At 43.1% G+C, this 17,478-nt stretch overlaps 1 protein-coding gene across 5 annotated transcripts in view; it reads right to left on the bottom strand.

The window, feature by feature from the left end:
- TRPC3 (transient receptor potential cation channel subfamily C member 3) overlaps positions 1-17,478 on the bottom strand; it is a 90,468-nt gene that overhangs the window by 53,818 nt on the left and 19,172 nt on the right. For 2 of the 5 annotated variants that reach the window (XM_062199095.1, XM_062199096.1), the window contains exons 2-3: positions 10,168-10,939; positions 3,325-3,513 (exon numbers count right to left, since the gene is read on the bottom strand). In XM_062199095.1, the coding sequence (XP_062055079.1) occupies positions 3,325-3,513; positions 10,168-10,939 (961 nt within the window). Of the gene's footprint in view, positions 1-3,324; positions 3,514-10,167; positions 10,940-17,478 lie in introns of those variants that run through there. The other 3 variants (XM_062199098.1, XM_062199099.1, XM_062199097.1) reach the window with 2 other exon arrangements.

Genomic DNA, 17,478 nt, shown 5'->3' with positions numbered 1-17,478 from the left:
AAAGAAAGAAGGAATTGGGGCTTGGGAGCTTTCCAGAATAGAGTTCTTATATACATTTACTGACTGAAGATGCCAAATCAAAGACTTTAATGAATATTCCTTTTATAGCATCAAACAAAACCAGAAGGGCTTGCCAAGCCCTAAATCTCCTTCCAGTTATAAATACTTTTTTAAAAAAATTCCTGCTTGTTGACTCATAGCAGATTTATTATTAATGACACCATACAATGCAACCTACACACTGATTTACTTAAAATTAACATGCTGGAAACATTCACTCTGCAAGACAGTTTGGTTAACAGAAGCACATCTGTACATGAGCTGTCTCTGCTAATATGACACTTTCAAAGCAATGATAAAAAACCTGTGACAACTGAAATCAATTTTCTCCTCTCAGGTGCCAAAGAGAAGAGATATGTGGTGCAAGATCTGTGAATATATGCCCAGACAGCTTTCTAAAAATAGTTTCCAATCAATCTTGTTGAAAAATTATATCCCCTCCCCCAAACAGCAAAATCTCAACTAGCAAGAATGCTCTGAAAGAAGGGCAGTCTAGACAATTTAATTATCTTGTAACTGATAACTTCCTTAAAAACTTAATTTACTGAGAATCTTCAAATTTGACTGTCTTATTAAGTACAGGGGAAATATGTCATTAATGGCTGACCACACAGCAGGGAGGAAGGGGAGATTTCCGTGCTCACTTGCCCCTAGGACCCAAACATTGGCTTGAGTTCCACTCACTGGTAAGAGGTATGTGCAGGCCTCTGATTTGGAAGAGGCCAGATGATATCAGACTCAGAGCATCCCCTCTTCTGCAGGTGCAGGAGGTGGCCAGCTACAGTAGAAGCAGAATTGTTCTGTTTGGGCCACACAAACTCCCTTACTAGGTCAGTTCTGGGCCTGATTCTGGGTGAGCCTTCTGGAAGCCCAGTTTAAACTTCTTTTACTTCTCCTATGACTCTGTGAATGTCCTAACATCCTTTACAAAATTCCTTCCTATCTACATAGAGTATAGTCTGCTACCGAAGATCAAAGTAGTACAAGGGACACAAAATCTGTCTTTGAGGACTGAACTTGTTTGGGAATCATCATTCTTTATGTGAATTTTCATAATGTAGAAATGCTATTAGCTAATACTTGTTGAGCAATCACCAAGTATCAGCCTGTGCTAATTACATGTATTATCTTATGCAACCTTCAAACAACTAATACGCAGGTACTATCACGTTCCCCCTGCGCTTTACTGATGAATGGACCAGGGTTTGGATGTGTACAGGCCTTGCCCATGGTCACACTGGGAACATGTGGTAACATCAGGAGGGAACTCTTGCAGGCTGGCTCTGGTGCCCGTCCTCTTAAGCACCATATCACACGGCAGCAAGACAGAAGACTCGGCTGTTCACAGACTGACCAGTTTGTAAAACCTTATCTGCTCCTGCTAATAGCTTACTTCCTTGTCATGTACTGGCTTCTCTCAAAGTACAAGAGCCTCCCTGATCTGATGTGTATAAATTCTCGTATTCTGAATAACTGAGATTTTTATTATCGTGAAACATCATAACTACAATTTTCATGAATTATTTAAAAGCCTCATACAATCTGACAAGTAGACATACATAAGCGTTTTTCTGCAGTAGACAGAAACAATAATTTTGTTTCTGGCACCTGCTTGACTAACTGACCTTAGACATGTCATTGAAGCTTGATGAGTTATGGTTTCTTTATAGAACAAAAATATCATCATCGGTCTTACCAATTTTATAAGTGAAATGAATAACATAGGCTTGCTGCAAGGATTAACATGAGAAAGAATGTGACAGTGCCTTACAAAAAGTATACAAGTAAGGGATAGTATTACTAATTGTACTGTAATTAACAATTCACAGAATCGTTTTGTGCATCTTAATCCATTTAAATCCCACCAAAATCCTGAGGTAGAGAAATGATCCTCCCTTTATGGGAGAAAACTAAAATTTAAAGATCTGTGACTGGGGCCTACACTGTGGCGTAAGGGGTTCAGCTGCTGCCTGCAACACTGGCATCCCATACGGGTGCCAGTTCAAGGTTCGGCTGCTCCACATAAGATGTAGCTCCCAGCTAATGGCCTGGGAAAGCAGTGGAAGATGGCCCAAGTGCTTGGACTCCTGCATTCATATGGAGACCTGGAAGAAGCTCCTGGCTCCTGGCTTTTGTCTGACCCAACACCAGCCATGGTGGCCACTGGGGAGTGAACCAGCAGATGGAAGATCTCTCTCTCTCTCTGCCTCTGTCTCTCCTCCTCTCTCTGTAACTGTGCCTTTCATATAAATAAAAAATAAATCTTAAAAAAAGATTTATGACTTAGCCAAGGTCTCACAATGGGTGAAAAGGAGTTTCTAGATATTTAACTCTCAACACTTATATTGATTGCTAATTTCTTTTTTATGAAGAAAAGTTTTATTAATGAATGGCCTCTATTCTTTTTTTACCTTAACATTTTATTTATTATTTTTGATATAGCATTTTAAATTTACATTATACTCAAAGGTTTAATGGCTCTACTAAATAAAGAGTTAACAAATAAAACTAAAAAGACCACAGTCCAGGGGCTGGCATTGTGGTGTAGCAGGTAAAGCCGCTGCCTGTGACACCAGCATCCCATATGAGTACCAGTTCATGTCTCAGCTGCTCCATTTCTGATCCAGCTCCCTGCTAACAGCCTGGGAAAAGCAGCAGAAAACGCCCAAGTGTTTGGACCCCTGCCACCCACATGGGAGACACAGACAAGGCTCCTAGCTCCTGGCTTCAGCCTGACCCAACTATGGCCATTGCGGCCATCTGGGGAGTGAACCAGTGGATGGAAGATCTCTGTCTCTGTCTCTCTCTCTCTGATTTTCAAATAAATAAAAAATATTTTTAAAAAAATAGTCCAGGAGGAAAATAGGCAAGGGTTATGTGAAATAATCAAAGAAAAGATGTTCATCTTCACTCATATGAAGTAAATTTTATAGTCACAAAATCATTAAAACTATAATAGTATATAATTCCTATTAATTTGACAAATATTTAAAATAAAGTTTGTTAGAACACTGTATTTGCAAAAAACTTATACAGATGGACAGTCTCTATTCTTCTTTTCTTTTTTTTTTTTAAAAAGAGTCCCAAATCTGCATATGCAGTTCAGATTGGAAAAGATACATTTCACAAACCCCTTATCAAGGTCCTCTTGCTGGACCTGATAGCCTCTATTCTTATTTTTAAAAAATTGCATCATGGCATAGGTGGTATTATATGTTTATTCTAACATGGTGCTTGATGCTGGAAGAACATGGGCCCACTCACCTTTTTGACTTCATACTTAATGGCAAGTTTGACACGACTCAATGAAGCTTTATGCCTGTGCACCTCCAGAGGTTCTGCCGATTCCAGATCTCCATTCAGAATGGCTTCGACCTCTTCTGAGTCTCGGCAGAGATCCAGCACGCCCACCACAAAGTCTTTGCATTGCATGGAGAGCTTCCGGTAGTCATTCTACAACAAGAGGGTTTCCGGTCAATACAGAGAATTTGCTTTAGCTCGACAGAAAGTGTTTAGGGTCCCTTTCCGGATAGGAAGCTTAGACCCCAGGCAGATACAAGACTTGTTGAGTTACTTACAGGCTGCATTTGTCTCCATTCACTCCCTCAGTCAGGTGCCCTTTGAGTACCTGCCTAGCCACGTGAGACAGCTCTGACAGTGGTATGCCCAGGATCTCAACTTGTATGTGGAATCTAAAGAAGTCAAGCTCATGGAAGTAAAGAACCAAATGCTGGTTACCAGGGGCTGGGGACAGAACTGGGAGATAGCGGCCAAAGAGTACAAGGTTCCGGGTATACAGAAGGAACAAGTTTTTGAGACCTGTTCCAAGGCATGAAGACTATGGTTTTAACAATGCACTGTATGTTTCAAAATTGCTAACAGTACATTTCAAATCTCTCACACACACACACACACAAAAGATAAATAGCTTTAGCTTGGTCCAATTATCCAGTATACATATATCAAAATATCATATTTTACCCCATAAATAGACAGGTACAATTATTTGTCAGTCACAAATTTTCTCCAAAATATGGTAAGCACATAAGTCACTGGTTTGTATTAAGTGATGTTACCAAATGTCAATGCTGAAAGACCAAAGAATCAAAAAGAATTTTCTCTCTTTAGTTCTTTTAAAGCCAAAACAAGATCTTGCTATAAGGGACATTTTTTTCTAAAATGGCAGATCTGGTACATGTGAAAACAACTTCTCCACTTTACTACCTCCTGCCTTGTTGGAGACAATGCTTCTCTAGGAGTAGTCCTCAGACCAGGAGTATCCACAGCACCTGGGAAAGTGTTGGAAATCCTCAGACTCTGCCCTAGAGGTACTGATTTAGAAACTGAGGAAGGCCTGAACAATCTGCAATTTAACACTCCTTCAGGTGATTCCAACCTAAGTGCACTCAGTGTACCTTTAAGAATGACTGCTTTGAGAATAGGAACAGGTGGCTAGGTATACAGAAGGTTGTTGTTGTTGTTCCCCTTTGTCTGAAGGGCATATTAGCATACCCTGCAGAACTGCAAAGAGGACTCTGATTATATGTAATTGAATTCCCAAGGGTTACAGAATATCAATACCTGAGAGAAAAATTTCCAGGCCACTGGAACTAACACCTTCCTAAAAATAACCTGTGAATCTTTCATTTCATTTGCATATTTACATAGTGCCCTGGACTTTGGGTAGCACTCCCTGTTACCTTCTGAATGGAGCTCTATTTCTGGCCCACTGGTTCCAGGCAGGGTGTCAGTGACCGTCCCTTGGGAAAGAGTTTCACTTTCAGGAGCCCCAGTTCCACTTCGATGACTTTCCCTAAAACTCCAGCTCATTAGGAGAGTTAACCAGGTAAGAACTGCATGTGGCACACGAGGAAAACAGAGTTCCTCATTTCAACCCATTCTGAGATGCTGAATGTGTGGATGTAACTAAGTAATACTTAGCAGAACACAGTTTCTGGGCTTCCAGGGGAAAAAAAAAAAACTTAAAAAAAGATACAAAGAACTCCATTTTCTCTCTTAAAGAATTAATTTGGTTTGATGGGCAAAACTACATCACCCATTAAAATAAACAATAAGAGATTGTTTAAAGGCTACACAGACTAGAATAGTTTCCATTTCAGATATCAAAAATCCAGATAAAGAACAGTTACAGTTAATCCTTTTCCCCTCATAAGGGAACAGATAAAATGAATAAAACTTCAATCTTTGGTTTCCATTCAAGCTGGTACCATGCAACTGATAAAATTAATAAAATGTTCAGTCTCTGGTTTCTATGCAGAGTGTCAGTTAAATATCCATCTGCCTTCCAATCCTGAAAGACTAATGAAATGTTTTATTATAGCATCCAGAAGTATTAAATCCATGTTCGTTTCCATAGAAAGGTCCTCTTTTAATACCTTTTTTTAGATGAAATTTCCTCACATTATTGTTTAGTTCAGACTGTTCTGTGCGATCTGGTACGACACAGGATGACCATTTCCCCACTGATCTGAAACCAAAGAGGCTACTGTGCATGTTCTGAAGAGACCTCAGTACCTGCTTCTGCATACCTGAATAATGACTCATTACCTGCATAATCTGCAGACTGTCCATTTTTACAGAAAATTGTATTTTTTCACATCCACTGAAAGATTGGTCAAGAAACAAGAAATCAGTAATCAGGAAAGCTGTGAGGACAACACTTTCATAACAATTTAAACATTTCCTGCTGCACAAAGTCTGATACCCAAGCCTGGGAAACAATGAGAGCCGGAGATAATGGTGATTTTTTTCATTTATTGCAGTCGTGAGATGCCATCTTTTAAACACACTAAAGTACTTCAGAAAGTTTGTGGGAAAATGAAATTAAAAGGTAAGTTTATTTTGGGGCAAAAAAGTTCTGAAATCCATGCATAGTTTTTTCATAATATGCATTTTCCATGAATTTTATGAGGACCCACATATGCATGGATTTCAAAATTCTTGCTCCAAAATAAACATATCTTTTAATTCAATTTCCTTTTTTTAATCAAAAAGTTTTTATTTACCAGATATTAATTTGAAAGGCAGAGTTACAGAGGGTAGGGGAAGGCAAAGGGAGAGAAATCTTTCAAGTACTGGTTCTCTTCCCAAATAGCCACAGTAGCCGGGGCTGGACCAGGCCAAAGCTAGGGGCCTGGAACTCTATCTGTATCTCTAATGTGGTTGCAGGGGCCCAGAGGCATGGACCATCTTCTGCTTTGCTAGGCTGATGCTCTTGTGGGATGCCAGGGTTTCAGGCTGTGGCTCAACCTGCTGAGTCACAGTGCAGAACCTTTTTAATTCCATTTTTTCCATGAGCTTTCTGAAGTACCCCTGTATGCAGGGCTCCCAGGGAAAGACAGAGAGTCCAGGCTAGAGACAGCCTTTTCTCAGCTGCTAGAGTAACTCTGTGAAGTCTGCATTGAGCCTGTTAGCTCCACCAAGAGATACTAACTCACATTGCTTCACGGCTTAGACACTTGGTCTGGCCTACATCATTTTCTAATAATTGTCTCGCAGTTTGGTTTTGCTAATCATCTTCACTGTACTGCTCTTCCATTACCATGGCCTTGCACGGTTAGCAGGTGGACCTACTGCACACATTATAGGCAGGAGCTTAAAACCTCACAACCTGCTCAGGGCAGAGGAAGAACAGTGAAGCTCAGTGTCCATCACAGCCTGTCTACAAGTTTCCACATACTGCCTTTGATGTGTATGGTTTAATCCCCACGGCAATCCCGTTAAGACCATTAGAAGAAAACTGAAATTCAACTCTGGGTGGCTTGAGTCAGGGGCTCTTTCTCTCATAGTAAAAGAGGCAGTATAGTATTAAAAGCACTGAATCTGCAGGCAGATGTCCTGAGCTCCAATACTGCTTCTACCACTCACTAGCTGTGTAAGCTTGTGGAGTTTACTTAATCTCCCTGATGAGAATAATACTAATAGGGGTACTGTGAGAATTAAATGCTTCCAGCATGCTTGGTACACGTTAAATACTTTAAAAGTGCTTCAATAACGCCAGGTACATTAGATTAGATGTACGACCTAGGACTGGGACCCTAGACACTCAAATCCAGGCTTAAACAATGGGACTTGGGCTACAGCCTTTGTTTTCTCATTTGCAAAACGAGAGGACTACATGACCAGATGATTCCTAGAGAACCTTCGTGCTAATGAAATGCTATCTTGCTTTTGGAGTCTATTCGATTTCTACTTCCTTATAGCTCTACTGTGATATAAGTTGAAATTCCTTTTCTGCTTTGAGGAGAGGAAAATTGAAGCACAGGGAAGGTAAATGGCTTGGGGGGGGGCGGTTAAAAAAAGTGTTTTTTTTTTTAACCAAAAAAAAAAAAAAAAGTGCATCATTGACTCAGTAAGAATTAGAGAATTTCAATTTGAGTTCCTAGAGCTTAATAAATGACTGGCTTCCTTGCCACTGACATTTGGATGATTAGACCTAGAGTCCATCCTGTCCAATATTCTATTTCTCAGAATAGTTTCAGACAGCATTTGCACATCCAAAATATTTCTTTAATAACCTGTCACTGAGCTGTCCTCCACTAATTTATCTAAATCTATATCCTAGAATGTTCAACCTCTTAGGGTAATGACCTTCAGGTATTTTCAGCTCCATGCCTATTGTATTCCTCAAGGAACTTAGAAAACTGCATGGGGGCTGAGGGTCTTTTCTGGAGCACCCAAGCCATGGTAATTTGAGGGGTGAGATACTGGGCATTCCAGGGCATTGATGAGGTAAAATAGGAATAAGAATAGGTGTTTGACAAGGAGGAAAGATCACCTCTTTTTCACTAGGGAACATATTATCTATTTTTTCATTTCAAGGCTAGTACTTCGAGCTCCAAGTCCCTCTGGACAGAATCTAGTGAACGCTGTGGAACAGGGCAAATTAGGTTACCTGGCTGTCTCAGAGATGAGTTGCACTTTCATGGCCCTTCCAGGGCTCAGAGTCCCTGGGTCAGTGCTACAGACACTATTTTCTCTGTCTGTCGATGCCCTCAGATGGACAGGAGCGTGAGACGAGAGGGCAAAGAAGTGAAAGGAAGGACATAAGAAAGGAATAGCAAGGACAGTTAAGAACGGGCAAGAAAAAGCACATTTGGTTTGGAGGAGAGAGACTTGCAGTCTTGAGGGACTGAAACTTCTGAAGCACTGTCCTAATTTTGGCTCAGAGAGGTTTAGGCTGCACAGTGCTGGCTAGATAATCCAGAAAAGGGAACTGAGAGTTCATGACACCTTTTGCATTTGCTTAGGTATTTGGCAGTTTTATGGATGTCCTTCACACCCCACTTGTATTTTCTCATCTTTTTTCCTCTTATGATAATTCCTCACCTTTGAAAGTTATCAGAGTTGACTCTCTGTCAGAGTGAAGGAGATCCTAAGCATTACTAATATCGTTTCAGCCAACTTCAGGGAAAACTATGAATAACAAATTCTCTTACCATCACTTCACTGAGATGATTTCAGGCAGAACTGCAAACATCACCATCTTTAGCAAATTATTAAAATATAATCTTAGAAAATATTCCCTTTTATAGAATCTCTTGTAGACTTCCAATATATGTCAAGCAAAATGCACAGAAATAAAGTTTGTGTGACATTTTTAATAGTGGCAAGTAAGCAAACTTTAGAATTATCTTTATGACTACCTCAAAATAAGGGAGTGATATTTATAATTATTTTACTTGAGTGATTTTCTACTGTCTCTAAGCAGAAGTTGAAGTTTTCAGCTTGTTTCACCTGAATTCTGTCCTTAATTCCATTTTGGGTTCAAAGAAGTAAGTCTTCTCAAATACTATATAATGAATCTCTTCAATGGGAATAGATACTTGTTATTTGTATTTTCCCCAAAATCTTACTATAAATATGTAGCCTTTTTCAAAAAAAAAAGTACAATGGGTTAATAAATATAAAATTACACCAAGGCCAGTTCTCCACCAGGACAAGATAAAGGTTTACAAACACCTAGAAAATTTCAAATGTGGAAGACGGTGGGGTACTTCCCCACTATTTTCTTTCAACCTTAAAGTAGATTTTCCTTCATCTTAATTAATTACTAGTTGCATTTGTGTAAATCTCACCTAAGTATGAAAAAACACATTAAAAAGTGAAAGACTCTGTGATCTGAAACCACAACCCTATTAGCTCAGTATCCAGAAAATAATTCAAGGAATAGGCGAATAGGTGTCACAATCACTTTTTAGATGGAATATGAGAGGCAAGAATTTGATAGGGCGTCTGACTGCTTTTTACCGCAAAAATGAAACACCCTTTTGCCCCAGATTTAACAGCTAGAACCATTCAAAATGCATAAGAGGATGCAGCAATAGAGTAAAAATTAAAAGCAGGCTATCATTAACATACAATTTTTATAAAAGTACTTCTGATTAATGGACCTAAAATTCAGGGGAGAAAATTTTACTCGTTGTTTTAAAAATTCATAAAGGCAAACCACCTTGCTGTCCTTGTATTTCTGAGTTGACCTGACACTGAAGACTCACCCCTTTGAATATACAGATGTAGAACTCTGGGAGAGGCATTTTGCCATATTAAAGAAATGACTTTAATAGTATCTTACACTGGTCTTAGGACTTTGTTTTTTGATCGGATGTAAGAATGCTTGGACCAGTGAAGAGAGCACTCCCCTCTGATACAGCTGCAGAGGCAGAGCCGGTGCTGGCTCTGTGCACCCCTGCACAGACCTGGCATCGGGGTGCCTCCAGGTACTGTGCACCCCCTCAAAGGAGTAAAAAGCTCTATCTTCTATCACTTCTAACTTCGGAACAGTAGGACTAACTAAATCTCTCCTTTCAACAAAAGTGAAAGAAGTCTCGAGTTTTCTTTAACTACCACGTACCCAGGACACAGAGCAGCGCCACAGATATAGTTCTGTGGTTAGGGCGCACACAGCTCAAAGTGAATTGATCACAGCACCCTTATTGGGTTTGGGTGGCGGGGGGTCGCCAGATCACCTCTGAACCACACTCCCAGTCCCTGGCGACTTCCCCTCCACCGGGCCAAGCCGGGGAGCGGAGCAGCTGCCGGGGAACGGGTGAGTGCGCGGGGCGCCGGCGAGCAGCGCGGGCTTACCTTGAACTCCTTCTCGATGTTGGCCAGTTTGGCCAGCTCGTTGCTGAGCTCCAGGGCCGTGAGCACCGGGTCCTCGCTGGACAAGGACAGGTAGGCCGGGCTGGCCAGCCCCTTGTAGGCGTTGATCCTCGAGCGCGAGTGGCTGAAGGAGTCATGCCTCTGCTTCTCGGTGCAGTCCCCGCACTTGCAGAAGTAATCGTGCGGCCGCTCGATCCTGGCGCCCTTGAGCAGCAGCATGTGCACCACCTCGTACTTCTGGCAGTGCGCCGCCAGGATGATGGGCGTGATGTCGGGCGAGAAGCGCGTGCCGTCCTCGTCGTACGCGTAGAAGTCGTCGTCCTGCAGCTCCTGCTCGCAGGGGCTCAGCGTCAGGCGCTTGCTGGCCGCGAAGCCGGGGTGGTTGAGGATGGCCTCTACGATGCGCACGTAGCCCTTGCTGATGGCGAGCAGCAGGGCGTCGCCGATGCGCGCCAGGTTCTCCTTCTTGAGTAGCAGCTCGGTCACCTCCAGGTGCTCGTTTCCCACGGCCAGCTGCAGCGCGTTCTGGCCCATGTAGTCCACGCAGTTGACGTTCAGCGTCTTGGACTCCTCCAGCATCTTGCGCACCACCGGGATGTTGCCATACTCGGCTGCGTCGAGGAAGCGCTCCTCCTCGGCCGTGAGGCTGGTGCCGCGGTCGTTGAACATGAAGGCCGGGCCCCGCACGGCCTGGCGCCGGCCTTTCTCCCGCATCACCGTCATGCGCCTCAGGGATGGGCTTCCCTCCATGGACCTAGGCAAGCAGCGAAGACAACTGTAGGACGTCGGGGCACACTGCTTCCTCCCACACACTGGGGGCCCTTCCAGGACCACACAGGACCCACCACAGACCTGAGGCTCTGGGGCAGCCGGATCAGGTGCAAAGGGCTCGCTGGAAATTTGCTCCTGTGGCTAACAAGAGCTGCCTGACCCCAGAGAAGGGCCGGGGAGGTCCCTTTGGAACAAGATTGCTTTTCTCTGGAAAAAGGCACTCGGATGGAATCCTGCTAATAAGAGCCATCTCCACACACCCCTGCCGCCCTTGCGACACCTGTTCAGAAGGGACTCACTGTACCTTGTGGCCTTACAGGTCTCCCGCTCTCAGGGAAACAGAAGCCAGCAGTCGCCTGGCACCAAAACACGGGGCTAGAAGGCTAAATGAAGTGAATGTTTTCAAGAACACAGATCTCAAAATCATGGCTACTGTAGCTAAATGAAACAATGATCCCCTCCCCACAGCCACCCAGATAAAAGCCTACAATTTAAGACAAGAATCATCTTGCAAGATCTTAGTTTTGCTTTTTTTTTTTTTCTCTCCAGGGGATTCCTGCCTTGTCTTTCTCCAACCCTACTCTCAATTACAAGAATTTCTATTTTCAGTAACTGAGACAAGATTAAGCAGTTACAGAACATGAGCATCAATTAGATTCATCTTGTTAAAATTAACTATGCCTTTGTAATAAGAACTGCTTAATGCCAATATTATACCTTTATCTTTTTTTTTAATTTTTTTTTTTTGACAGGCAGAGTGGACAGTGAGAGAGAGAGACAGAGAGAAAGGTCTTCCTTTGCCGTTGGTTCACCCTCCAATGGCCAACGCAGCCGGCGTGCTGCGGCCGGCACACTGCGCTGATCCGATGGCAGGAGCCAGGTGCTTATCCTGGTCTCCCATTTTTTAACTGAGACGATAGGGTTTGTTGATGGTTTTAAGAAATCCCAAGCATTGCTTTGTGAATGAAAGAACTGGGCACTGAGTGCATATCCAGAACATTGTGCAGTGAAGCCCCAACCCCAAGCATAGTCACTGAAATTTGGCTGTTACCATAAAATGCAGACCACTTATTTACATGTTCAGTGATTTGAATTCACACTGTGATTTCTATAAGGTTGGGCAAATAATTTCATTCCATATGTAAAAATGGGAATTGCTAAAGTTCTTCAGATTTCCCCCATGAGCTCATGATGAAAAGCTTTTTCAGAAATATAATCTCTGAAAGATAATGCTAAACAACGTAATTCTAACATGTTCAGTGCCAGTAGTATTTCAGTGATCTGCAGAATAGCTCAGTGGATGCTGAACTACTGTCCACACCTGCACTTCTGCCTGTACCCAGTTCCAACATTCATACTGATTGAAAACCTCAAAATAATTTCCTTTCAAACATCCATGCTTTTTTTTTTTTTTTTTTTTTTTTTTTGGTATAAGCTGCACCTAAAGGTACCAGATAGAGCTTCTTCTACATTACTGACTTTTGAAGCAAATCAGTTAAGGATAAAAGTGAGTGGCTGGGGGGCCGGTTCTGTGGCATAGCAGGTAAAGCCGCCGCCTGCAGTGCTGGCATCTCATATGGGCACCAGTTCGAGTTGCTCCACTCCAATCCAGCTCTCTGCTATGGCCCGGGAAAGCAGTAGAAGACAACCCAAATCCTCAGGCCTCTGCATCCACATGGGAGACCAGGAAGGAACTCCTGGTTCCTGGCTTCAGATCAGCTCAGCTCCTACCATTGTGGCCAACGGGGGGGGGGGGGGGGGGACCAATGGATGGAAGACACCTCTCTCTTTTTTTTTGACAGGCAGGGTTAGAGAGAGAGACAGAGAGAAAGGTCTTCCTTCCGTTGGTTCACCCCTCAAATGGCTGCTACAGCCGACGCACTGTGCTGATCCAAACCCAGGAGCCAGGTGCCTCCTCTTGGTTTCCCATGTGGGTGCAGGGTCCAAGCACTTGGGCCATCCTCCACTGCACTCCACTCCCGGGGCACAGCAGAGAGCTGGACTGGAAGAGGAGCAACCGCGATAGAATCTGGCGCCCCGACGGGGACTAGAACCCAGGGTGCTGGCGCCACAGGAGGAGGATTAGCCAAGTGAGCCGCGGCGCCAGCCCTAAATAAATATTTTTTAAAAAGTGAGTAGCTAGGAAAGAAAATGCTTTATTTCTTTACATTATTTAAATTATTATTATTTTTTTTGACAGAGTTAGACAGTGAGAGAGACAGAGACAGAGAGAAAAGTCTTCCTTCCGTTGATTCACCCCCCCAGATGGCCGCTACGGCCAGCACCCTGCGCTGATCAGAAGCCAGGAGCTGGGTGCTTCCTTCTGGTCTCCCATGCAGGTGCAGGGCCCAAGCACTTGGGCCATCCTCCATTGCCTTCCCAGGCCACAGCAGAGACTGGACAGGAAGAAGCGCAACCGGGACAGAACCAGCACCCCAACAGGGAATAGAACCCGGGGTGCCGGCGCTGCAGGCGGAGGATTAGCCAAGTGAGCTGTGGCGCCGGCGAAAATGCTTTATTTCTATAATATATATATTCCAGAAGTACCTCCTATCATAGAGATAATTTCATGGATACAAGTCAGGGGTTGAAGAAGAATTAGAGAGGAAGCTGGCCTCACTCAAGGGAGATGGACAACTAAATTAGGGAGCTGGTCCAGCGGGAGGAATCAGGTGGCCATCAGTCCCCACGAACAGAGACGAGCACAGATGCTGCTGCCAGGTTTCCAGGACAGGGACCAAGGCAAATGTGTCAGGCACACCTGAGTCTGCAGAGGCAAGGAACCAAAGAGCTCCCCAACACGCAGAGAGTACCGTGAGCGGCACCCCAATTGAGTGCCCAGCTGGTGTCAGGTAACTGACTTTTAAATATTACATGCATATATTTATGTGTACATACATATATGGATGCACACATACATATATATACATACATGTGTTTATAGTGATTTCTAGACAGCATCACAAGAAGCTTCCCATGGCAGTGATACCTGGGCACAGGGGACTGGCTGTGAGGAGCCTTGGAAAAGAAAGACTTTTACTTTTCACTTAAACCCTTTCCTGCACATCTTGAGTGGTTTTCATCACAGCTTGGATGTTTTTATTACAATTAGCGTTTTTTTTTTTTTAATCCTTTAATTGACAAAGATTTAAAAATACAGATGCTCATTGGCCACCATCCCATCAAAATCCTTATGAAGGTTAATAAATGCCCTACATTTGGCTGTTATCAGTGGGATATGGATGCGTGTTGTGTAAGGGAGTATGTGGAGTGGAGTGTGTGGGTGCAAGGCTGGGTGTGTGTGTATGTGTTGATATAATGATTATAATGATGATTTTTAGGTGCACTGGGAAATATCATTTACTGAACTGTATAACAAAAAAATTTGTTAAGACCAAACTCCATGATAAGGATTTCAAACAAACCTTATAAATATTATTGTAATAAGTATGTTTCATGACCATTAATGGTCCTGATTTCATTGAGTTTCAATGTTATTATTAAGCTATAAACTGTTACCTTCCAAATGGGTAGAATTTCAATTAATTTTGTTCCTACCATTAATAATAATATATTGACATTAGCTATGACTATAGAATACAACAATAAAGAGAATTTATATGAGAGTATGCATGCTTGCAGAATCCCAATCCATACTTAGATTTAGATTCATCTTATTGAAAATAATTATGCCTTTGTACTAAGAAAATAAATGGGGAAAATAAACTCTTATTAAAGTATCACATGTGACCGGAATGACTTTTAAATTTAATGATGGCTACCTACAAAGAAAACAACTTACAAAATTCCAACATTTCTCGCAAAATTTCTCACAAAAGAGACTGAATTGGGCCGGTGCTGTGGCTCACTTGGTTAATCCTCCGCCTGTGGCACCGGCATCCCATATGGGCACCAGGTTCTAGTCCCGGTTTCTCCTCTTCCAGTCCAGCTCTCTGCTGTGGCCCGGGAGGGCAGTGGAGGATGGCCCTAGTGCTTGGACCCCTGCACCCGCATGGGAGACCAGGAAGAAGCACCTGGTTCCTGGCTTCGGATCGGCGCAGCGCCAGCTGTTGTGGCCATTTGGGGAGTGAACCAACGGAAGAAAGACCTTTCTCTTTGTCTCTCTCTCTCACTGTTTGTAACTCTACCTGTCAAATTAAAAAAAAAAAAAAAGAGATTGACTTGACAGTATTAGAAAATGATTCTTTCACTATTTTTTCTTTGTATTTCTTAGTATTTTAAAAATAGCATGAAGCTAAGGGATACATATAGACAGTATAAAATTTACTATAGTGAAACATAAATATATCCATCATTTTGAATAGTTACCAATTATTTTTTGTTTTCGTGGCAAAAGTAGCTATCATCTACTCATTTAGCCTGAATCCCACATACAGTACAATTTTATTACCTATGGTCCTAATGTACATTAAACTTCTTAGCATTTTAAGTTTTTCTTCACATTTTTCTACTTTCATATAGTATATATGAACTGAAACCTGTGAATTTAGTACTACACAAGTCACATGAATCATTCTAATTCTCTCTTAAAGTGATTCTAACACTGAGTTAAGTGTGAAATCAGGTTTCTCAATTAGAACAAATTACACTGCTATTTCAGAATAAACGCGCTGACTTAACACTACTAATCTTCATGGTGAATCCACAATAGGAAGTTATCTTTAAAAAAAAAATGCACAATTTTCCTTACAGTGCTAAGACAAGCTTCACTGATCTGGACTGAAAGAATGGTTGGAGTCGATAAGCAATGCACCAGCCTGAGAAACGAGGGAGGAATGAGGGTGAAGGGGCGCAGCACTGCTGACAAGACTACGTGTCCAGGGCTCGTCCTACCTTCAGATCCCCACCCCACATGTGGACTCATTCAGCACTGGGAGCATGCATGCTGCAGGAACTTCTTTCTGACTGGAGTTCTGGAGAGCTAGCCTAGAACCAGAGGCTCTCCAAGGGCCCTAAGTCCCTTCACTAGGACTGAGGCAGCTGGCCAGTGATATGACTGCTACGGCCTGAATACTGTGTGGCCCCTGACCCTAATCCGTATGTTAAGGCCCTAACACCTAACGTGAGAGTATTTGCAGATGGGGTCTTTGGGAAATCATTAGACTCAGAAGAGGTCATCAGTTAGGGCTGTCATAGTGGAATCAGAGTCCTTATAAGAAGAGATAGGCCGGCACCGCAGCTCACTAGGCTAATCCTCCGGCTGCAGCGCTGGCACTCCGGGTTCTGGTCCCGGTTGGAGCGCCGGTTCTGTCCCAGCTGCTCCTCTTCCTGTCCAGCTCTCTGCTGTGGCCTGGGAAGGCAATGGAGGATGGCCCAAGTGCTTGGGCCCTGCACCTGCATGGGAGACCAGGAATAAGCACCTGGCTCCTGGCTTTGAATGGGCGCAGCATGCTGGCCGTAGCGGCCATTTTGGGGGGTGAACCAACGGAAGGAAGACCTTTCTCAGAGAGACAGATATCTTGCCCTTTGCCCCCTCCACTTCCTACCTCAGAAGGCAGCTGTCTGCAGGCCAGGGCTGGCGAGGAGAAAAGCTCTCACTAGAATCTGAACATGCCAGCACCTGGGTCTCAGACTTGCAGCCTCCACATCTGTCAAAATACAAATGTCTGCATCTGGGCCCCCAGTCTATGGCATTTTGTGAAAGCAACCCATGCCAAGATACTGACCATACATTTTGAGGCCCTCCCCCAACCAAAAAACTTTTTTTTTCATGCTTTCTGGAGTCTTAGTATTTGTCTAAACAGTTAAGCAGACTGAAAGTTCTTTTTGAGAAATATTTTGGTGTCTCCATGGAAAATTCTCTGCTCCACTCTATTCAAAGGCAAAATTACAAGCAACACTGCTGTTTTCATAACTTGGCTTCCAACTCATCTGACCTCTAACTGTGCTTCTCTGCCTCGGGCTCACCTGAGAGACTGTTACGAGGCAGAGGTCTGTGTCCCATCCAGAGGACACGAATCCAGATCTTTCCGGGGCGGGGTCCTGGAATACGACCTTACAAGGGCATCCTCCATCATTCTGATGCACACTACACTTCAGGAACCTCCAAGATAGAAATCACGGCACGGTTCTGGATCAAAGACCCCCGATTATAAGCCCTTTAAGCATTTGTCACACTTTCCCCACCAGCAGTGAAGTTGAAATAACATATTTGAGCAGCATAGGCGAAGGGACAAGCAGACTTACCTTCATTTAGGTTTTCTATGCTTCATTACTGTTTGCAATGTGATCTGCAGGAAGCTTAGTTTGTGTGCCGTAGTAAATAAGCACCCAGAGAAGTGCCTTCGTTATTGACTGTCTAACTTCATACCCTTGCTCTTATCAAGGAATTCTATTCTTTTAAGATTACTGTGTCTTCTTGAAATTGCAATTAAAGACTATCCTTTATGGAATTCACTGTACCTTTTACAAGGATAAATTACTAAACTCAACCAAGAATTGTGTCTCAAGGAGCCTCTCTCTCTAGATGAGTTTTTGTCTTTTAATAAAAACAAACTACAT

The sequence above is a fragment of the Lepus europaeus genome, chromosome 8 (genome assembly GCF_033115175.1).
Source record: "Lepus europaeus isolate LE1 chromosome 8, mLepTim1.pri, whole genome shotgun sequence".
Lineage (NCBI taxonomy): Eukaryota > Metazoa > Chordata > Mammalia > Lagomorpha > Leporidae > Lepus > Lepus europaeus.
The sequence above is the reverse complement of the archived record's forward strand: the minus strand, read 5'-3'. Positions and strand labels throughout refer to the sequence as shown.